The sequence below is a fragment of the Echinops telfairi genome, unplaced genomic scaffold (assembly GCF_000313985.2).
Source record: "Echinops telfairi isolate 266 unplaced genomic scaffold, ASM31398v2 ScPeMD7_2;HRSCAF=8, whole genome shotgun sequence".
In the NCBI taxonomy this organism is placed as follows: domain Eukaryota; kingdom Metazoa; phylum Chordata; class Mammalia; order Afrosoricida; family Tenrecidae; genus Echinops; species Echinops telfairi.
The window spans coordinates 25,883,659-25,907,676 of record NW_022103898.1 but is presented as its reverse complement, the minus strand read 5'-3'; the positions used below and the strand labels follow the sequence as shown (position 1 = coordinate 25,907,676).

The window sequence follows — 24,018 nt, the reverse complement described above, 5'->3', positions numbered from 1 at the left end:
ACTCCAGTATCGCCACTCACACCACTGGTCCTTTTGAAGGGATCATCCGCCCTGGATTCCCTGTGTTTCCAGTTCCTATCTGTACCAGTGTACATCCTCTGGTCCAGCCAGACTTGCAAGGTAGAATTTGAATCATGATAGTGGGGGCGGGGAGGAAGCATTTAAGAACCAGAGGAAGCTGGTTTTAAGGCAAACTTTTCACCACACTTCGCTCTAGCACCCGTATCTTTATTGATCTCTTTTGTGAGGGCTAGCATCAAGCATGGCCATGTCATAAGAATTATTTGTTCTTAGATTAGGGCTAGAATTAAGTGCAAGCCCCAAATCCATTTATCTGTGGTTTATATATGTCTCTGGCTTACCTTAGGGACATTGTTGTCATTTTATGTTAGTGAACGTTGTCAGTCATCCCCCCGGCATCGCTTCCACTGCCATCGATTCAGTACTAGCTCCGCAGCCCTACAGGACAGGGCAGAACTGCCTCTTTGTGTTTTCAAGGCTGTCAATCTTTGTAGGAGTAGAAAGTTTCATCTTGGAGCTGGCTGGTGGTTTTGAACTGCTCACCTCACAGTTAGCAGCCCAATGCCTACAAGCTACACATAAGTAGTGTTATTACTTTAGCCAATAGTCTAGAATTTAAAACACTGTTGAGAAAAGAGAATTATACTTTGGCTTGGCCCCCATAGAAAATGTTCAGTGACTTTGTTTCTAAAATGGTAGGTAAACACTAAAGAAATTGTTTTGGTCAATCTCTGTTACTCTGTTCCTCTCCTAGTGGCATACATTTTTCTAATTTTCTTTCCTGGGTTTTTTTTTTTTTTAAATAACTTAAAAATCAGTATGTGCTATTAAAGCAAAATAAATAACTCTAGTTCTTAGGAAAGGTTGTTGATTTTAGGTTTCCCATAGAAAACCAATTGCCTAGTCAATCCATGGAGAATGGACTGGCTGAGAAAACATGGTCAGTCCCTCCACACAAATGTCTGTTATGGGAGATGATCGTTTAGGTGATATTTATTTACTTATTTATATTTTCTAATGGGTGGTAGCTGCAATTTAGGATTTAATATCCATGAAACAAGTAATAAGATCTACTTTGCTGCTAACAAATTCAAGAATAAAATAATGATCTTTAACCCTAATTTGCCATTCTGCATGCTCTTTTACTTCCCATGAGAAACAAACATTTTAAAAATCAGGCTCTGCCATTAGTATGATTGATACACACACATATATAATGTATACTTAAAATACTGTGTGATACAGTAACAACAACTGTCATTGTTTTTTAAAGTAGCTGCTGAGGCTGCTTATGTAAAAAGAAGTAAATACCCCAGGGGATTTGGTGTCTTGGTTTGGAGAATTAGGGTCATGGTTTCATGGGCTAGCCCAGTTAATTGTACTTATTTTGTGTTTAGTGCCTCTTTTTGACCTCCTTGTTCATTACATAGTGCCTGGAGTCTTAAAAGCTTGCTAGTGACTGTCCAAAGTATAGCATTTGATATCTTTGCTTCGAGCACCAGAGTAGAAGAGTCAGGGAAAAGGAAAGGAGGAGGAAGTGAATTGCATAGTTAATTGGCTCCTTTGCCATGAGACCAGAAGAACTAGATGGTGCCTGGCTAGAAGCAGAATGTGACTCTAATGCCATTTTCACTGTGCTGTATTTTTGTTTTGCTTTAGGCAAATTGCAGTCCACTTTTGAATATAATCTCAAAGCAAACAATCACTTAACCAACCAAATATCTTTGGAAATCAAAACTTCTTCACTGCTCTTGTGGCTTATTAATTTCAATTTTTCATTGCATAAAACAATAATGAATTGTTCTGCTTCTAGGGAATGCTGATGGTAAATATTCACACTGAACGAGCTGAATATATATATTAATGGGTTAGTGCTTTTGTCTAAAGCAGAACATACTTATTATCAGTGCCCATGCATTTTGCAGCTTAAAACCACGTGTCTAGCTGTAAAAATAAAAATCCAGTGTTGTCCTGTTGCCCTTTCAGAATGCCTTACATCATCATGATACTTGGTGGTTTCCAGAGTAATAGGGACATTTTATAGGTATGGAATTTGAGACTCGGGAATCTTGAAAGTGATTCTCCCAGGGTCATATAGTAGGGGCTATTTTGGAATTGGGACTTGGACCCATATTATCTAAGTCCACTGCATGAAATTGTATATAATTATCTATTGTTCCCCAAGGTGGAAATCAATTAATTATTAACTAATTAAAATGTAAATCACTTCAACAAGTATTGTATGATAGATATGGTAATAAAAACAGCCATTGTTTTTAAAAGCAGCTGTTGGGCACCCAAAATGAGAATGGAGTGTTCTTTATTTCCTTTTACATAACTTTACTTTATCCCTAAAACCCCAAGCTACCTGGTGAGCAGTGCTTTAAAAATATTGTCCATGGGCATTTTTTCATTCGAAATGCCAGTATTTAATGGCTAGTACTGGATGTATAAGAATTATGGGTAAGGGATTGGGGAGAGCCTTTAAAATAGAGAAAGGCAATGTGGTATATTCTAGAGACAATTGGGATTCATGGGCTAGTTACGTTGCCTCCTTGCCTTAGTTTCTTTTTCTGTAATGGGACCGTATTTATATGATGGTCTCACACCTTTGCTGGCCTCGTGGTTTGTGGTTTCAACTTGGCATGTGCTGTGTCCCCAGAGAAGTGAGTGCTGTGTACTCTTCCAGAAACGCTGTGCATTCTGTGTGCTTCTTGGCCAAGGCAGACTCATAAACTAGTCACCCCTGGGAGAACACTTACATGCCAGCCTCTGTTCTAAGCAAGGCTTCGAACCAGTTCGGTCATGGCTTCTGAAGCGACACTGGAACAGACCTGAATATTCAGAATGTGCTTAACCAGGACGCTAATGGAAAATTACTGATCAAAGTCCATGTAGACACTTAATCTTGATCTTAAAAAATAAGGGCAGCATGCCTGTTACCCTGCAACCAAATCTCTGGACCAGCTGGGGTGAAAACTGGGCTACTTTGAATCGGTGTCGCTCTCCACAATCCGGCAGTAATCCAGTGCAGCACCTCAGGCTCCAGAAAGGACTCGTTGTTCCCCATCCAAGTCTCCCATTCTAGATTTACCTGGAATTCTTCCCATTGAGGTCAGTGCTCATGGTCGACCAACATTATTTAAATGCAGGTCTTCCAGTTTGGAGGCCCTAATGTGTATTAACATAAACGTTTCATTTTCACTGTGAGCCTGTGAGGTAGGCTCTCTCTTCCGGAGAAGAAAGCAAAAATACAAAGAACTTAGCAGTTTGTCTAAGATCATACAGGAACAAGTAACTGGTAGAACCAGGATCCAAATGCAAGTGTTTGGAATCTCACTACTATAATGTACTATCTCCATTGATGAGATATAAACTAGTGTCTATTTGCAATCGTGTAAAAGCAAGGAATTAATTTTAATTGCAGGAGTTTATACACAGCGCATGCATGGCAGCCCAGAAAATAATGACTTGTACCTTGTACTTCACTGTTTACCACTTGCCTTTACATTGGTCATCTCATTTAATCCTCACAGCAGGGTGGTAGGACTGTTCCCATTTTACAGATGAGTTAGCTGGGCCTCATTGAATCGAAGTGAGGGAGGAAGGAAGGGAGTGGCAACAGGAGGACTTGGTATCAAGGTTTCAGTCTGAAGCTCTTCCTCTGCTTAGTTCACTGCTGTAGGAATTCTGCCCTCTACTTCCTCTCCGTAACCTTGAAGGTGCATAACAGCCCCTTAAAGAGTGAGGATCGGTGAGATCAGAGGCATTCTCCTTTCTACCAGACTCCTTTATTTTACTTGGTAGGCCCCTTTGTTGCGACTCGTTTGGACTTTGCTGCTAACTAGATACGAACACATCACTCTACTCCACTATAAAATTGCTGTTCTACCTGATGCCTTCCTGGAGCTTTCAGTTGTTACTAGTAATGATTATCGTTCCAAAAGGTGATTGACCTAGAAATAAGCTGTAAAGAGTTCAGGCCCTCCGAACTGAACTCCTTCACTCAAAACTCCTTGTTTTGAGACCTCAGATGTCTGCCTGAGTCTTCAAAGCCTTGGCTACCATTCCTCGTGTACAGTCTTGAACTCTGTGCTTGAGTGTGTAAGACTTTTCAAGTTTTATCTCGACAGCGCATGACAGCATTTGTTAGGAGATTTAATCCTGAGCCAGATATACTTATTTATATGTAACCTCTGTGTATAAATGTCTGTAGTGAGTTTGAATATTGTTATTTGCATTAGTGCTTTTTCTGTGTTAAACAGTGAGTGACATTTTGGGGGAAGGAGACATTATTATGTCCTTGGCTTGTTTCTGAGGAGCCCCGATGGTATAGCTGTTATGCATTGGGCTGCTACCCGAAGGTCAGCAGTTCAAAACCACTAGCCACTCTGCAGAAGAAAGAGGATGCTTTCTACTCTCATAAAGCGTTACAGTCTCGGAAACCCCCAGGGGCTGTTCTACTTTGTCGCCACTCTACTTTGTGTGGGGTCGACATCAATTCAGTGGCAGTGAGTTGGGTTTTTGGTTTGGCTGCCTGAAATCTACTATAGCTTTCTTTTCTAGGAGCCCAAGCTTCTTTTCAAACATCAGGTTTCTCAAGCCAGGGTGCTTATATTTCAGTGTTCCGGTTTAAGTTCTTCTGCTGTAGCCCATTCCCCGGTGACTAAACTAGCTCCTTGTTGTTGCAGGTGCCGCTTCGTTATTTACTAGGCATGTTATATGTGAATTTCAGTCCTCTGTGGGAGCCTGTCATTGAACTAATAAGGTAAGCATCAGCTCCATGAAGCTGTGGTGGTTTGAATATTGAAGAAGGATGGGGTCAGGGCTGTCCTGCTAGATGTGAGTTAAGTGATACATGCATACAGCATGTATAGCTACCCGAAATCTTTTGTGGGATAAGGTAAAGAAAACCATACATTCTTACTTGATACTACCCCCATTCACCTGTCCTCTTATTATACTGTAGTAGCCTGGGTGAATGCTGGAAGCTATGCCAACAGGTCACCCTTGGGCGACAGGTTTCCGGGGAACTTCCAGATTAAGACTAGGAAAGAGGAAGAGGCAGTGTACCCTGGAAAATTAGCCCCAGGAACTTGATGGACAGCAATGGGACGTGGACTGATGGAGTGCTGGAAGGTGAGCTCCTTAGATGGGCGGCATTCCAAAAAGAACTGGGGAAGAGCTGCCGCCTCAGAGTCGAGTTGACTTTCATGATGTGGATGAAACAGCTTTTGGTGACCTCATTTGTTGATGTTGCACACCTCAAAATGAGAAGGAACAGTGGCAAATATCTATCAGTGATTTGGAACATGCGGTTTCCCAAGGATGAATCTAGGAAAATTGGAAGTCATCACAATGATAAGGAATGCATGAAGATTGATATCCTAGGCGCTAGTGAACTGAAATGGACTTGTTATTGACCATGTTGAATCGGATAATCACGTGGCTTTTAAGGAACTCCGGTGCCTAATGAGTTAGGAGTTCAGCTGTTAAGCACAGGGTTGGCAGTTAAAGGTGAGTGCCTACTCCTGTAAATACTGGTCGCCTTGGAAACTCACAGCGTCAGGTCTCATCTGCCCTTTGGGGTCTCTACGAGTCATGACCAGCTCAATGGCAGTGGAGAAGAATGGTTTACTATGCCAGGAATGACAAATTGAAGAGGAATGGCGCCACCTTCATTGTCAAGAAGGTCATTTCAAGTTCAAGCCTGAGTACTGTGTGGCCAATAGTAGTATAAAATCCATACAGGGAAGACTAGTTAATTCAACTAGTAGTCAAATTCACAAGGTACATGTCAACAGAATGGATCAATTTCTGGGAAGGACATCATGCTTGTTACAGTAAAGGGCCAGCAAAAAGCGGGGAAGTCTCGGAGACGGACTGACCCAGGAGCAGCAACCATTGGTTCGAACGTGGGAACAGTTGGGGGATGGCAGAGAACTGTGCAGGGTTCTCCTGTGTTGTACACGGGGTAGCTGAGCGGGAACTGCCTGGCAGCATCTAGCAACAGCAACAACTTGCCGACAAGCGTTTCCGCAAGTTAGATGCTGTATATCTATGTCTTTGAGCATTGAAAAGCTGTCAAGAACATTGGGAAAGTGTACCCTTTTTTACTTTGCCCAGATTGTTGAAAATATTCATAATCAAAAGGTATTGCTTAATTTTATTTACCTATATTGAGTTACTGAGTCAAGCTTTTGTTTAAAACTCAAGACTTTGTGCAGGTTCACAATAGCAAGGTCCTGCATAAAGTAGGGGGGAAATGGACTGAAAAAAACATCTTTAAAAGACCAGGTCTGCTGGTTTAACAGCAACTTGGAAAACCTCTGAAACTATGATCTGTAGTCACCCATCAAGCCTGGAACTGAACTCAGCCCCTGTGGATCCACTGTCAGCTAAACAATAGGCCTCCCTATGACGTGAACAGTAAGCCCAGGGAGGTGTTCACTCCTTAGACTGTCAACCACAGGAGATCAAAAGAGCAGCATTTACCCAGAGATAAAGCTCAGAAGGCAGTAAGGAGTGTTGTTACATTGTGGGAATTGCAATCAATGTCCTGAAACAAAATGTTTGAAGATTGTTCCACGGAAAATCAATCTGCTCTGTAAACTTTTGATCGAATTGCATACAGTTAAAAAAATAAAAATATGATCTGCAGAACCCTTGCCAATTAAAAGTCCCTTAGCTCTAAAAAGGAGCTTAATAGTCACATAGAAAGCACAAAAAAGGGGGATTTTTTACGTTCATGGAAAAGTCCAGTATATTTTAATCCCACTTTCCCATGAATTGTTGAAGCCCCTGCATAGGTTGTGGCTCAAGTGTAGGAATCTGCCCTTTTGTGGACATATTTCTGCAGATAACTTTATGTCAAGTTGGAAATGTGGCAGATAGGGCCTTTTAACACCCTGACTGGTAGTTCTTATTTAACATAAACCAAATCTCTTTCCCACCTGGAACCATTTGTCTCCCTTGTCCTGCCCTTCAAAAGCCACCGAGCCTGCATGCTGGAAGCCGCCAACAACAGCTTCGTGTTTTTATATTATGCGTCTCTGAAGATGAAAGGCAGCGGCACGTCCATTACCAAGAGCCTCTATCAAGAAATGGTGTTCAAGTGAAGGACACTTCCTGTGATTCACCATGCCTGCCTAGGCTCCTGCTCTGTTTGTGTTTGCGTGTTGACCTATTTTCCATGTGTGTAACCCACTATCTAGAGTTCATGGTTTATAAGTTTTATGCATATTCTTAGAAAATGATGCCCCCCATCAAAATTTTGATATGAAATCGGTGCCATTATATCAAATTATATAAATATTTCAAATAATTCATCTCACATCTCTAAGTTTTGAAAGTCAGGTGTCATGTTGTTAATCATTATTTTGCCTTTTGTTTATGATAAATAGTATAACCATGAGGTGAGAGGTAAACCAGTATATTAAAACTTGCCTTAAAGGAACTGATACTTCTCAGGCATCAAAGAACAAAAAATCATATCACTGTGAATGAGGGGGAGTGCACATTGGGGACCCAAAGCCCATCTGTAGGCAACTGGACATCCCCTTACAGAAGGTTCGCGGGGAGGAGATGAGCCAGTCAGGATGCAGTGTAGCAATGATGAAACATACAACTTTCCTCTCGTTCTTTAATGCTTCTTTACCCCCCACTATCAAGACCCCAAATCTACCTTACAAATCCGACCAGACCAAAGCATGTACACTAGTACAGATAAGAGCTCGCAAACACAGGGAATCCAGGACATATAAACACCTCAGGACCAATAATGAGAGTGACAATACCGGGAGGGTAAGGGGAGTGTGGAGGGAGGGAGAACCAATCACAGTGATCAACATATAACCACCTCCCAGTAGGACAGACAAAGAAAAGTGGGTGAAGGGAGACAGTGGTCAATGTAAGACATGAAGAAGAAACAAATTATAAATTATCAAGGGTTCATGAGGGAGTGAGGGGGGGAAATGAGCGATACCAAGGGCTCAAGTAGAAAGGAAATGTTTTGAGAATGATGATGGCAACAAGTGTACAAATGTGCTTGACACAGTGGATGTATATATGAATTATGATAAGAGCTGTAAGAGCCCCCAATAAAATGATTAAAAATATTTTTTAATCATGCCATGTTAAAATTTTACTTATTTTCTCCCTTAGTTCTCATGCACATGAAATGGAAAATAAGCAGTTCTGGAAAGTCTACTATGAACATCTTGAGAAAGCAGCTGCACGTGCTGGTATGTGAGGTGATATTTGAAGGCTGGGAAGAGAGGCGGTTGCTTAAATGTCTCGTTTTTACTGCTTTAATTACGTATGAAATTGGGAAGCCCAAATGAGAAGTGTGTTATTTTTCATAGTGTGGGGATGTAGTTTCTTACTTGTTCCCTGGTAGGACTGGAGAAAGAAATGCCTTCCTTTGAAGAAGCACCAGGACAAACTTTGGAAACTTTTGTCATTACAATGATTTTTATCTTGCAGAGAAAGAGCTGCAGAGCGATGAACAAAATGAAGAGCAATCGACTGGAGACGGGCGTTGGGAGCAGACCCAGGAAGGAGATGTGGGAGCTCTCTATCATGAGCAGTTAGCATTGAAAACTGACTGCCGGGACAGACTGGACCACACTAACTTCCGCTTTTTGCTCTGGCGAGCTCTGGCAAAATTCCCTGAGAGAGTGGAGCCACGGTCCAGGGAGCTTTCCCCACTTTTCTTGAGATTTATCAAGTAAGTGTCCTCTGCTCTAAGACTGTGTCCTTGACGTAGGCTGAAGAAGAGACGGTAAAAACGATTAACCTTCCAAATTGGCTGGATTCTTCTTACACGTCTGCTGCGTTTTCCAATCATCGCACAGCTGTAAAGCCGGGTGACTCTATCTGATCAAAAGGCCTCTGGTTTTGTACGCCACTTAATTTTACACGAAGCCCGATTTATCCAGTCTATAAATGGTGTTCATGAAAGCTTCCCGGTTATAAAATAAGAAAGGCCGTATTAAGCTACATCAGTGGACAGAGGCCTTGTTAATTCTTCCCCTATTGTTCATTGTTCCATTGAGCGCTGGGAGCTTACAAAGATTTTTTTCCCAGTGACCCAACCAGGCCCAGTAACCTTTTACCTGCTACAGAAAGACACATTCCACTGTTTTGTTCCTCCTGGCGTTTCTCATGACGAGGAAAGCATTCCTAAAGCATAGTAAGCTTTTGAAAGCATGGTTTTGTTCCAGTTGGATATGCTGTGTGAGAGTCGGATTGTTTTAACTCTATAAAGATGAGGCATGTGGTATGTAGAACATTACATAGCCAATTAAAAGTATGAATGCCAATAATCTTTCTTTACATGGGAAAATGCTATAGCATCAACTTCAGCAGGCTAAATTGATCGCACCGCAACATGTCTGGCTTGTACAAGGAAAAGCAAGGAGGTCTGAGTAGCTATCACAAAGTAATCCCAGGGCAAAGTAGTTGGAGATATGGTCATGAAGTATCAGGAGACCAAATTGTGGAGGGCCTTTAAGTGGCAGCAGGTTGTTGGCTTTTTTTCTTAGTGAGATGGGATGGCACTGGGAAGTTTGAGCAGAAGGATGAAATGACTTAAGTTTTCTGAAAAAGCCCGGCTGACACCATGGTTAGGCACTCCGGAGCACCCCGAAGGCTGGCAGTTTGCATCCACCCAGTGGCTCCTCACGAAAAGGGTCTGGCCTCCATTCCTCTGGAGATTACGGCCTAGAAGCCCTGTGAGGCACTTCTCTGTCACACGGGGCCCCTGTGAGTTGGAATTGACTTAACACAACAGGTGTTCTGAAGGTTTGTCCCAGCTGCTTTGTTGAGACCAGACTGCAGGATGGCAGTGGTGAAAGCCACTTAAAGAGGAAATTGGGGAAAGATTGCAAAGAGGTTAGCTGGATACTGCAAACGTCCAGACAATAAAGGATTGTGGCAGATTAATCGAGACTGCAGTAGTAAAGGTAAGAGGTGCTTAAATTCTGTGTATGTTTTGAAGGATTTCAATTATGTCAATTTTAGGAATGTCTGATAGGTTAGTCTTTGGGATTTCCTGACAGATTAGATATTAGCAGGCAATGGTGTGGACGTGGGAATTGAGACTGTCTAAGGTTTGGACCTGAGACTGAGGGAGGGATGCAGGGGTTCTTAGTTTGTGAAGCAAGGTCAAAAATGCATTTTTTAGATATGTTAAATTTGGGATACTGAGAGATACTCAAATAAGATGTCCACTGGGCAGTTGGATTTAAGAGTTTAGAGTTTAAGGGAGAGGTCTGGCCAGGACATAATACATTTGGGGATCACCAGCATAATATGGATACTATGATATTTAAATACATATTTAAAGTCATGACGCAGAAATGAGGTCACCTGGGATAAGAAAGGACTTCGAAGGGCTGGCCCAATATTCAGTTGGGAGATGTGTAACCAACTAAGTCCAGGAAGCAGAGATCAGAGTGATAGTACAGGAACCAAGAACCATTTGTAGTTCCAGAAGTCAAGGGAAGAGATTATTTCAAAGAAGGAATCCATTAAGTCAAACATAAACTGAGAAGTCATGTAAGATGTAGAGTAAGAACTGTTGGCTTTGGAAACATGGGTGTGACCTTCACAAGAGTCATCTTGATAAATCTGGTAGAGAGGAAAGCCTTTTCAAATGACCCAAGGAAATGAAGAAGGAATAGAAACAGCAAGGGTGGTTAGTTCTTGCTGAAAAAAAACAAACAGAAAAAGATTAATAGGTGAAAGGGTATGTTGGGGCACAACAGGAACTATTGTTGCTAGAGGGTTTTGCTGTTGCTGTTTGTTTTAAGATGTCAGTAACCTTCACAGACACCAGGCACTTGGGGGGGAATTCGTGATGCAAGGGGAAAGGGGTGAAATTGCCAGGCGCGTGCCTTTGAGTAGCTGAGAGGAGATAAAGCTCAGTGTGTACATGAAAAATGTTCATAGGAATAATTCATCTATGCAGAGGTTACAAGTGAAGGCGCTGCCAGGTTGATAGATAAGGTCGTAGAAGAGTAATATGTGTCTCTTCCTTCCTGAGTGCTTTTGGCTAGAATTTATTTATAGAATGAAAACAGTGGTTTTTGGCTTCTCTGCCTAATTTGAAGAGCAAGTCAGAGAATGCATATCTGCTGTTTTATGAATTGCAGACTATACAATTGCACGCTAGTACTACCATGCTCATTTTCCTAGTTTTCTTGCAAAAATTAACTTAATTACCTCTTAGCCTAAGGATAAGAATCCTTCTGTGTAGTACATGATGCTATGGGAGTAGGCATGGAGAAAGGAGCCTGTAATAGGAAGTGGGCCCTGAATTTAAGACTTCAAGACTACCTAAGGCTACATACTTTAAAACTACTTGGCCTTGGTTACCTATAACTAATGCTTTTAAATGTGATCCAAAGAATAAGACTTAACCATGGCAATAGCATCCCAACCATTGGTGAAACTCAGTGAGTGCCTGCTTTGTACCTGCTACTCATGTAAGTCCTTTACAAGATGATGTCATTTAACGAATGAGTGAACGGCCGTGGTGTGCATGGAGATGGAGGCTGAAAATATCCAATGGGGTTATTTGAGCGTTGAACATGTGATTGGCTGGGTAATGGCACAGACTGTAGCTTGCAGATTAACTAACTTAGCCTATTTCATTCATTCATTCATTCATTCATTCATAGCCTTCTTGGTGCGAATACAAAGTTAAATATGGTAGCATCCCAGCTATCAAATTATAGTTTAGGGTTATTAACCTGGAGTTCTTTCGGGTGTACTGCTAGGGTGTTATCCTCACACACACATTTTTTTATCCGTGTCTTTGAGTTGGGGACATTAAAGTCTGCTTGATCACCTTCCTCACATTTCTAGCTTGGTGTCTAGCCATACAGTATACATCAAATTAATAACTACTGAATCAATGAGTAAGAGCGATCCCAAACCAACACATGTTTGAGATAATACCAGTTTAACCACACTGATGGGCCAGACTTAAGAGGTTAAATGTAATGTGACTAGTACGTGCTAGTTCAAAGGAACTGCATTTAGGACGGACAAAATGTAGATGACGGAGAGTTTGAGTCTGTGCCACATTGTAGCTGCCCTTGAAATTGATGGAATTGGTAGTCCCCATCTGCCTTCTCAGACTATATCTAAGCCTTGAATTTAGTGGTTGTGCTATGCTTTTTTGAACAGCAAAGTAGAATATAGCTGGTGGAAAGTCACTAGCATGGTCCTAATGCTCTGTAGGCACTCCTCGTGTTACAGACGAAATCTGTTCCTGAGTCTTTAAGTCTAAGAGTAATTTGTAGGTGAGTCAGAACAAGTGCATGCAGTTCTTAGCTTTATTTTAATGTAAAAAGGGTGTGGTGGGGGTGGCTTGTCAATGATTTGCAATGGCACATGCAACAAATGAAGGTGATTTTGATGGAGAATGTATTGCAAGGAGGGGCTGGTTCAAGGAGCTGTAGTGGCACTCTCAGGTAAATATTGGACAGCTAACCACAAAGTCAATGGTTCAAACCCACCAGTGCTCCGTAGAGAAAGATAAGACTGCTCCCATAAAAGATTTATAGCCTCGGAAACTCTAAAAAAGGTCATTATGAGTTGGAATCTACTCATTGGCATTGGTTATAAGGGTTGGTTCAGGCATTTCAAAGTGAGGGCATGTTTACATATTAAAAGACAAATAGGAGTTGTCCGTAACCTGGACATTCGTAAACTGAGGACTGCCTGTAAAGCACTTAATCCAACCCATCCTCGGGTATAGCTTCAGAGTCAGGGAGGCTGATTTCAACTCAGTTGAAAATAGACATTTTTAAAATATATTTTCATATGAGGTATCCTCTGCAGTTGGCTGAGTGAGTAATTTGTCAGAATGGGCCAAATAAGAGAGAACAGTGTTCTCTAAGAGGCTTGACTCCAGTGCTTCTGCTGCCTCTGCAGCGCGTGAATCTGTGAGCCTCTAGCTCATAAACAGAACCAGGACGTTGCAAGTTAATACTCACCCTGCCTCATATCCCTCTTTCACTGCAGCAATGAGTACTATCCAGCAGATCTGCAAGTTGCTCCAGCCCAAGATCTGCAAAAAAAAGGCAAGAGAGGAGGGGCAGAGGACACAGAAGAGGAGCCAACTGCCAGAGATGATGAGGAATCAGAAGAAGAGGTCCCCCAAGATGAGCCTGTGCAGAGAAAGAAGACAAGACGAGCTGCTGCCAAGTAAGTTCAACAGCGGTCAGCATCTGTGGGCTCCATTGTTTCTAGAAGGAGCAGAGAGATGTCTTATGGCATCCACGTGAGAGAGCCTTTCGTCGGGTGAACAACTCCGATGATTATTTACAGTAAGAGCTGCAACTCTGTGTCTCCTAGGGCTTTCTTTGGCTCTCCAAAGAATGACCCGTCTTCTGAGTAATTGCATTGCTTGCTTGTTACTGACTTTCTTACCCCCACTCCACCCCATTCACAGATTAGCTACCAAGTGTCAGAGTTGCAGGGACGCTGAGGCCCTGGAGTGCTTCAGTGGCCTTTGTGAACTTTGTCAGTGACTTTCATAGCCCTGGGGTGTTAGGGTGTGTGCTTGGAAACACATAATGGAACATCTCTTCTCATATAAATGAGCGTGTCAGCACTTCTCTTGTGCCTTTTGGCTTGTCTCCTGTTTACTCTTTCCTGGGTTATTCATTTGCCTATATCGTTAGAAACCTTAAAAAAAAAAGCAATCAAGCCTTCATACTTTACATTAACTTACTTAAAGGGTGTCTGTCTGGAGGTCTCAAACATCTGTGGCTTGATGATGATGTGTTATTTTAACACTTTAGATCACGATGTGTTCTGCCAATTTCGGAAGTGCTTTCAATAAGCCATTTACTCGCTCATCCATTCCACAACTGGACCGAGTACCTCCACATCTGCTGGGGCCACAAAGAGGAATTGTGCACACTGTGCTGTGAGAGAGATTTTTAAAGGAGTCATGGGACTGCATGGATTGACATAGAGGCAGAAACAGTGGGCAGACAAGATGGCACAGGACCAGGCAGTGTTTTCTGCTCTCTCCAAGACCTCCATGGGTTGGCATTGACTCAACAGCACTAACGACAACAAAGAGTGCACAGGGCGAGCAGGGTAGGGGAATACTGAACTCCACCAACAAGACTCGGGTGGAGGGTACCTTTGAAGCGGAAGAATGAGAGTTAGTTGGGCAGTGGGGTAGAGAGGGTTTGCCAGCTCACGGAAATAGTGTCTGAAGAACAAGGACAAGAAAGCTCCGGACCACGTTTCATGAATTGGTGATCCCTTTCTCTGTCTTTATCTTCTCACAGCTCAGCATTTTGTCCCCTACTACTTTCCCCCAGGCGGAGTTGTGGATTTTTTCTTCTAGATATCTTCCAGTGTAATTCCAGGGCAAAGATTACCCCTCAGTACATGTTTATCGAATCAATGAATAAGCCAGTTAGCCTCTCGCCCCTCTTACTTTCCCACCTCTGGACCTTTGCTCATGCGCCTCTCTATGTGTGCAGTGGCCATGCCTCATCTGTGCCAGGCGAAATTTTCTACATTTTTTGAGACATCATTTCAGCCCTGCTGCTTCAGCGAAGCATTCCTTTCCCTTAAGTAGAAGTTGTCTTCCCCAACCTTTCTAATAGCCGTACCTGTATCCTGACCCTGCTCCTTGCCTTGGAGATTACTTATAATGCCCGGGTCTTTATCTCTCTGCCCTAGAGTAGCGCTGCAATGCGCTCTCACTGAAACTGTGAGTATGCTGATAATCATCACACATGTCTCAGTAAGGCAAAGTATGTAATCCTTTTTGGAACAGGCAAATATTTACCAAGAGTGGACAAATTAGCTCCTGTACTCTGTGGTTCTTTAGAAGTCATGTATCCCTCCAAGCCCCAACCCAGTGCTGCAGAGTCGATCCCAGCTCCCAGTGACAGAGAAGAGCTTTCCTCGCCCAGGGCTCTCCAGGCTGTCATCTTGCTGCAAGCAGCCCGCCAGCGGGGTTCAAACTGCCAAGTGTTCAGTTAGCCGCCAGTCACTTCACCACGCACCCCTGAGGCTCCTCTGTAGCACACAGAGGCCCTTTAAGAGATGTTGAAGAAAGGTGAAGAGGTTTGGACAGAAAAAAATTTAAGTTTACTGGTAAAACTGCAGGGTTCTTTGATATCTACTTGCCAGAGATATTTCAGGTAGATAATTTAAAGTACTCCTCTCTTTACCGTCCTGTTTCTGTGGTCTCTAAAGATGTCATGTTTTCCAGCTTAATTTCTCTGCATTAACTAGCAAGAATTTCACGTAATTGCTCTATTTTTATTAAGAGCAGAGCTAAACTCTGAGAAGCAGAGCCGTCACAACATGGATTCTCTCATTAAATCCTCACAGCAAAGCTCAAAGATCTCACTTTCATCAAATGAGGAAACTGAATACCTGGGACCTGACTTTTAATAACTGTCCTGAGTCACACAGTTGAGAATGACGGTCATGCTGTACAGCCTGGTCTCTACTTCTCTTCTCCCCTCCCCTCCCCTTGAAACAGTAAACACTCTCTCCAAATCAAAAGAATTTATCAATTCAGAGGGTTTTTGCAAGTTCAAATACATCTTACAGATTACACACAGATAGAAAACCAGTTTCCCAAAGTATTTAAGCCTGAAAGAGTCTGGATTTTGAAGTCATGTGAGTAGCTGCCGTCGAAACTCTCTCCTCAGTCTGTTTAGTAGAAAGGGAATGGCCCTTGAGGCATTGCTGTCTTCACAGTCCACTCTGAATTAAGGCGCACAGCTCTCTCGCTGTTGTGCTTATAGCAAGAGCCACAAACCCAAACTTGGACCTCTGTTGTCTGACGTGTCTGTGTGGCAAAGGCCAGGGCAAACCTGTCCAACCACCTTTCTGCCTGTTTTCAGAGAACCCAGACCAGGGATGTTTTCAAAAGTCATCTGCATTTCCTTTTGGAATGTAAGCTTTGGGCTGCTAACTGCAAGGTCAGTGGTTCAAAACCACCAGCTGCTCCCCAGGAGAAAGTTGACGCCCTCTGTTCCCATAAAGATTTATAGCCCCAGAAACCTTATATCAGGTCGCTATACATAGGACTCAACTCAGTGGCAGTGGGTGTGTTTTGCTGTTTTGATTACTCTCTACTTTTGGTTTATTGTAAACTAAAGCACATCCTGAGAGGTTTCTCTGGAGGTGGGGAGTCCGGATTTCAGGCAGAGGCATGCCAACATTTGCCATTCTGCTGAATAACTGCCTAATTTCAAATAATTAAAACTTGTTAGGCTAGCTAGACATCGAGCCATGGTGAAGGTGTTTGGATTACTTGTCAGAAAGATTAAAATTGGTACATCATTTCATCTTGTGAAAATAACCTCTGTTCTTTCATTCTGTAACAGTGTCTTTGTGTTTTATTTTTATTTAGGCAGTTAATTGCTCACTTACAAGTTTTTGCTAAGTTTTCAAATCCACGGGCCTTGTATCTGGAATCCAAATTATATGAGCTGTATCTTCAGGTAAGTAAACACATTCTTGGCACGACAATTCTTCGTGAACTTTTCTGTCATTTTCTTTGTCACGGTAACTTGTTAGATATCTCAGTTCATTGAGTTCATGGCGTCAACTAATTGTAATAGAGGGCCCATGTGTACATTTTAAGGTACTAACATTTCTTTTAGTAACAGACATATGACACATTAGTATGGAAAACGGTTTTAGGCAGCACTATTTTCATTGATTTAAAAAGTATTTTGACATGGAAAAATAATAATTTATAATTATTGAGAGTTAATGAGGGAGGGAGGGGGGAAAATGAGCTGATACCAAGGGCTCAAGTAGTAAGAAAATGTTTTGAGAATGATGATGGCAGCAAATGTACAAATGTGCTTGACTCAGATGGATGTATGGCTTGGGATAAAAATTGAACGAGTCCCCAATAAAATGATTAAAAAAGAAAAAAGTATTCTGGGTGACTACGCATTGGTTGACTCCATTAACAGTAAGTGTCCCATTGACGTCAGGTTGTTTCCAACTCACAGCAGCCCTTTAGAATGTAAGTACAGCTCATCCCCACCTTGACAACACCGTCGTAAGTCAGTTCTGATGTAAGTCAGGCCTCATTTTGTTTTCTTTAAGTTTCCATTATCCTTGCCTTTTATTTTCCATCTACAGGAGCCTTGGTGGCATGCTGGTTACTTGTTGGGCTGCTAACCGCAAAAGCCAGCAGTTAGAAACCACCAATCGCTCCTCTTTCTACCCCTGTCCCCCAGTTATGATCTCAGAAACCCACAAGAGCACTTCTGCTCTGACCTCTAGGGTCACTATGAGTGGTAATCGACCTGATGGCAGTGAGTTTGGTTTGGGTATTATCAATATCTTTATAAATCTGATCTTTGTTTTTCTTTGGAGGTTAGAAACTTTACATAGAAGCCTAGATGTGTTGTAATACATACATGCACTTAAAAATGCACAAAGCCATGCAAGGGTTATAGTTAGGTAAACCTAAACAACTCCGCTTCAAATGAACAACTGATACGTGTGATGGTACTCAATGCTGAATGAGAGCACACTGTAGTTCTAGTAGGGAGCCCTGGTGGTACAATAGATTACACGTTGGGCTGCTAACCACAAGGTCAGCAATTCAAACCCACCAACCCATTGCATGGGAAAATGATGAGGTTTTCTGCTCCCTTAGAGTTCCAGCCTTGGAAACTCACAGGATCACTTACACTCTCCCCCATAGGGTCCCTATGAATCAGAGTGGACTTAACAGTAGTGAGTTTTGTATTGGTAGACATGGTCTACAAGGAAGTCGGTGTTTGTGTGGTAACAAGTCAGAGTCATAACAGCTCAGTTACCATATGTTATTAAAATTGCCCACTCTTATAATGACTCCCAACACCTGCTTCATTGTAGATCAGGCCACAGCAGTATTTTGAATAATAAATCATAACATTGAGCATCTGTTGCTGAACATCCTAGAATGCTAACATTAGCAAATTACACACTACAACTTGGTTTGTGGTGTATATTACTAATGATTTGGTATTTAAAAAAACAAAAAAAGCCAGATAGTTGTTAAGTGCATTTTGTCATAACTCAAAGACATCGTAAGTCAGGGATTTCCTGTATAGCAAAGCATTAATTATATCAACCTTCTCGAAGGGAAGGGAGCTCTGTAGGTGTAGTGGTTTCTCATTGGGCTACGGACTGCAAGGTCAGCAGTTTGAAACCACCAGCTACTCCCTGGGAGAAAGAAGGGGCTTTTTACATCCATAAACAGTTACATTCTTAGAAACTTACAGGAGCAGTTCTCCCCTGTCCTACAGGGTCCCCACTGTAAGTCGGCATCAACTTGATGGCAGTGAGAGAGCTTCCTTCCTTCCTAGTTCAATCTACCATCATGGTGTGTGTAGGATTCCAAGACCTAAATTAAGTTGAATGGAAGCAGAATCATAATGAGAATCTGTTGCAGGCAGTGTGTGACCTTAAATTCCAGAAAAGATTGTAGAAATAATGTAATGTCAGGAACAGAGTAGATATCGGATAGCATTCAAAACCACCTAGGTGGATAAAATTTTCATTTTCTGTTGGGTGGTCTTGAGAATAAACTTCTATTATTTCAGCAGAATTTGTCTGTGTTCTGCTAATAACTTGGTTATATACATTGTCTATAAAGCCAGAACACAAAAGTCCTGCGAGGTCTCTCAACTAAGTCTTCTTTCCTGGCATGTTATTGGCTGTTTGATGCCTTCACCATATTGGAAGAGCTCAGGGGTTCACATCCACATCCACGTGGAGATTTGGCTGTGGCCAGAAGGCTGGTGAGGCCAGCGGGTCTGGCCTGTGCAGTACAGGCATCAAGAGTTTTCCCTTGACTTGTCTATTTGTGTCTATTGTAGTCATCCTCCTATCACACCTGGGAAACAGAAGGGTGTTGTCAGGTGCAGGCCCATAGATTTGAGGAAATCTAATTTAGCATGTGAGCAAGAGTAATTCACTATGCCATCCTACATATGTATCTGACTGCATTAATTTGTCTATATACTGTCATTCTTAGTTGTTGCTACACCAAGATCAAACGGTCCAAAAGATCACTCTGGATTGCATAATGACATATAAGCACCCGCATATCCTCCCTTACAGGTAAGCTATTTGAAGCAATGATATTTCTTGGACTAGTTTTTATCTTACCACCTGAAAGGCCCTCCTAAAATGCATTTTTGAAGGTCTAGGAAATTTAAATCCTTCCTAAGGTAACCCTAATTACTTCCAGAAAATAAATGAAAACTAGAAGTATACTTATTTATTATAACTGGTTCTCTATAGATAATAAAGTAGAAAAGATAACACTAGATGAAAAACATTGTCGAGGTTATATTATTTTATGCTCCTTTTAATAAAAAACATACCATTTTAGTTACTTAGGGAATCATAATCACACTCTTAAGAACTGAAGAAAGCTCTTGTAAACACTTTTTAAGTAGCTGAAGTGTTGACTTAGACTAATCCCTCATAGCCTCTTTGGCCTTATAAAGTTGGAAAGCCTGTCATTTTAAAAAACATTTTGTGAGCATTTTTCTTTACCAATGTCAACCACTATAGGGACTAGTCCCTGGGAGATGGCGTTGGACTAACCCAAGGGTGCTAAAAAAATAGGTTTAACCAGGCTCCTGGGCTATATTATAAAAACTTGTCATTGCTAGGGCAGTGCGAAGTAATCTTTTTTAAGCCAAGTAAGTTTGGAAACCTACAAACTACCTTTTTAAGCATAGTCTATTCTTGACGTATTTTTTTTTCAAGCGCTGTTAATTCTTAAATTATGATTTATGTTTTATTCTGTTTATAAAGGGAAAATTTGCAAAGATTGCTTGAAGACAGAAGCTTTAAGGAAGAAATAGTACATTTCAGCATTTCAGAAGATAATTCAGTAGTGAAAGCAGCTCATCGAGCAGATCTGTTTCCTATTCTGATGAGGTATTTGTATCATTTAAAAGTACTTGTTTTAAAAAACAGTTGAGAATGTAGAATTACAATTCTTTAAGAATATTTCGTTTTGCATTTTTTTATTCTTATTTAGAGTTTTTGTTGCTAACACATAGAAACGTCTTTCCATGGTTTTAATAATAATCATAATTAAATTGAAAATTTCTCTTTGTGCCCCTCTTCAGTAATAGTAAAATAATTTAATCCAGTTTCTAAATATCATGTTGTTTAATATTACATTCTTTACTATAAATGATAGAACACGCAAATGATCCATAAGTTATCCTCTTGTCTGTGACCATTGATCTACATTAATGTAATAGATTTTACTAATAAATCTTCCTTGCATTTCTGTAATAACCTTTAATGGTTTTAATGTTGTTTCAATACACTGCTATGTTTCATAAGCAAAATTAAGAGCATTATTTTTATCATTGATTTGTTTTAGTATCATGATAATGCCAGCTTTGTAAATGAAAAGGAACAGTTATTTTCTCCAAACTACAAAACTTTATAACGTGGAAATTATGTTTTCCATGAAAGCTTTAAAAATTCCCTAAAGTTTTAAAAAATCTGTAAAAGTCTTTTAGGTTTTCATGATTTTTCCATTACTGGTGTACTCAGGTTTTCTTTTTAAGTTCTACTTCTAGTTTTATATTTGTACTTCCTAGAAAATCCCTCATTTAATTGCAAACTTTTATTGTTTTGCTTTTACTTGCTCTATTTTTTTTCTGCCTATACTTGTATTTTCTAATTTCATGTTATTTAAATCTTTATGCTCATATTTTCCTTTTCCCTTGGTTAGACTTCCTTTGGCCTGCATGTTTTACTGGTATTTTTCTTGCACCAAGCACCACCTCTGGCTTTAAGAAAACCATGACTTTCCCCCACAGGATATTGATTTCAAGCCTTTGTTTGTACTTTTTCTTTCTCCTGCTTCCTTTACCTTTCTTTTTTCACTTCTTACTGATATTTTCCTGAACCTGGAATTTAAATATTTAATTTCTAATTTCATTCCTCCTGGTTGCTAATAAATCCATTTTATATTTCTTCAGTTCTTACCTTTTAGAAAAACAAAAGACCTAATACTGTGTTATAGAATTAATGTGTAAAAACATAATATTTGTCTGCCCATGTAGGATTTTGTATGGTCGAATGAAGAACAAAACTGGGACTAAAACTCAGGGGAAATCCGCTTCAGGCACCCGTATGTCCATTGTTCTGAGGTTCCTCGCTGGGACCCAGCCCGAAGAGATCCAGATATTCTTAGACCTGCTCTTTGAACCTGTGAATCACTTCCAGAATGGTAACTTATCAACTACCACCCACTGTGTAGTGTGTCTCACTATCTTAGCCTTCTAATGCCTCAGGCTTAGTTCCCCATGCTCCTCAACCTCGTTCTAACTGGCCTGCAGTTCCCAACCTCAATGGCAGTCTTACTACTGAGACACAGTGCATTTGACTGTTGAATGGAATTGGGCGAAGCTCACAGATAATCTTGAGTATTGTTGATATCCATGTATTAGCCCCTCATTATAAAATGTGTGCTTTTTGTCATGTGTTTAGACAATTTGAAAAATGAATACTTTCCCCTAAACAAACAAGAATTTATTCTAAGAAATCTCAAGAGTTTGGCAAAATTAATCTTATTTATTTTAACACTTATTCATTCATTAAGTAATGATTTGTTGAATGTCCAGACACTGAAAGTTGAAAACAGAAAAGTAAGTAATTGCATTCTGCCCTCAAGAGCCTCACCCATTTCAATAATGTGGATTTAATAGTGTGTACAGTGAGCATAATGCTTTGTGGTGTGTGCTCTGATTAATAATGATAACATTTTTCGCCCAACTCATCTATTAGTTTGTCTGTGGGGGTGACTAGTGTGTTGCCGCAATGCAGGAAGCTATGCTATCAATATTTCAGCTACCAGGAAGGTCACCCATAGGTAAATTTCAACAATATTTCCAGGCTTAAAACTGGGAAGAAGGACCTGGCAGTCTACTCCTGGAAAAGTTGGGCAGTGAAAACCTTCTGAATGTCAGTAGAACATTGTCAGAGACAGTGCTGAAGGAGCCCCCTGAGGTGGGAAAGCACTCCAAAATGTGCCTAGGGAAGAGCTGCATCCTCTGCAAAGTAGAAGTGGCCTTACGGACTTCCATTTGCTCATGTGACAGGACTCACAATGAGAAGAAGCAGATACAAAGCATCCATTAGTAACTGGGTCATGGAATATACAATATATGAATCTAGGAAAATTGAAAGTTATCCAAAGTAAAATCCTAGGCCTTAGCTGAAATGGACTTATATTGGCCATTTTTAGTTAGATAATCATACAGTCTACCATGCCATGAATGACTAATTCAAGAGGAACTGCATCAAATCCATTGACAAAAGCATCTTTCAGAGACTTAGAGCAAGATGACAAACTAGGCAGACATGCTATGTAGACCCTCTACAACAAAGATATGAGAGAACAGATGAAACAAACATATTCGCAAGCTTCGAAGGAAAGGGTGGAGAAGTGGATTAAATACTAACTAGGAGAATAGGCTGAATAAAACCAATTAGAAGAGAATGATGGATGAATTGTCAGTTGGCCTGGCAAAACACCCACCTTGAACTTTTGCAAGCAACTGGCATTCAGCATTCTGATATTCAACTCTGCTAGTTCAGGACCATCATGAATGCCCATAACAGTGGCTAACAGCAATAAAAGATGAGGTCCTTCCTTGTTCCCCACATCTTCCTGATGACCAGAGTGGGGGCCAGCTCCCACCCTCAGCCACTGAAAATCTGGTTACACATACCCTCCCTTGCACAGCCTTTGCTCTGCCTGAGATCTCACCATCCTAGGTCAAGCTTCTGGTCCACCACCTGCACGTCTGGAGATGCGTATGCTCTTCAACATGACAGCAGAAAACTCAGACAAGCTGCCTGTCACCACCCATCCTGAGTAGACAAGAACTCCTTACATAACCACCTGCCATGCCCCAGCTGCCACCCTCTAGGCCTGAAAGAGTTTCATTCCAAGAACAAGCCCACTGACTTTAGCCACCATCTGAGCCTGAACCAGCTAATTCAGCATCAGTTTTCTGACCCCAAACATCAGCTAGGCCAGCCGGAACTCCATCTAAGCCAGGCTTCCCATCCCTTCCTTTCTCCCTTAGGTCCCCAGCCCCCTATGAGCTTCTCTTTGGGTTCTGCACTTTTCCTTGTTTTCGTGGCTTTGTTGTTTATTCTTTTATTTTCTCTGCTTTTCTTTTTCTTCTGTTTCTCTTAGTTTTCTTCCCCATGTTTCTTTTTTTTTTTTTCTGTGCTATTCAGTTTTCTCCTTTACTAGTTTTAATTACTTTTTCTTTATCTCTTCATTTGTTTTCCTTTTTTGTTATCAAATGCTTTTCTGGTCTCTCTCCCGCCCCCCCTCCTCCCACTCCTACACTACCCCATCATTGATAGATGGTAATTCAAGATAAGACAGGAGCCAAACTCAGCCAAAACTGCTTTCATCTGTGCTCTATGAACAGCAAGCAAATGTGTGCATATATTCTCTTCCATAGCCACCAGGGGACAAGCGGTGAGTGCTGAAGGTCTCACCAGCATGTAATCATCGATTATCTATAAATACGACGCCACTGCAATGTGTCGGAGACAACTGACCTTTTCAGTTCACACCAAGAAACAGGACACTGGCTCAAACAAGTGACCAAAATACAGAGCCAGAAGATTTTCCTTAGGACGAAATGGCAGTGGAACTACCTGATAAGACTTTAAAAGAGTGGTATTTAGATTATTTTAGTGTATTGAAAGGTTGACTAAACCAAGGAAAATTGCAGGGAAAAAAATTAGAAAAATTCAGGAACACACTAGAAGAATGAACTGACTGAACCGATTACATGGAACTGTGTGTGACCTCCTCCCTGGGGGACATACAACCGAAAAGTGGATGAAGGGAGACGTCGGACAGGGCAAGATATGACAAAATACCCATTTATAAACTATCAAGGGCTCATGCGGGAGGGGGGA

The 24,018-nt window shown here is 41.2% G+C and overlaps 1 protein-coding gene across 1 annotated transcript in view; it reads left to right on the top strand.

Annotated features, from left to right (window-relative positions):
• UTP20 (UTP20 small subunit processome component) overlaps positions 1 to 24,018 on the top strand; it is a 110,659-nt gene that overhangs the window by 27,368 nt on the left and 59,273 nt on the right. Inside the window, exons 19-26 of the mRNA XM_004700358.2 lie at positions 4,713 to 4,789; positions 8,185 to 8,264; positions 8,506 to 8,749; positions 13,057 to 13,239; positions 16,433 to 16,523; positions 19,067 to 19,152; positions 19,858 to 19,983; positions 21,132 to 21,298. Coding sequence (XP_004700415.1) covers positions 4,713 to 4,789; positions 8,185 to 8,264; positions 8,506 to 8,749; positions 13,057 to 13,239; positions 16,433 to 16,523; positions 19,067 to 19,152; positions 19,858 to 19,983; positions 21,132 to 21,298 — 1,054 coding nt within the window. The remainder of the gene's footprint in view (positions 1 to 4,712; positions 4,790 to 8,184; positions 8,265 to 8,505; positions 8,750 to 13,056; positions 13,240 to 16,432; positions 16,524 to 19,066; positions 19,153 to 19,857; positions 19,984 to 21,131; positions 21,299 to 24,018) is intronic.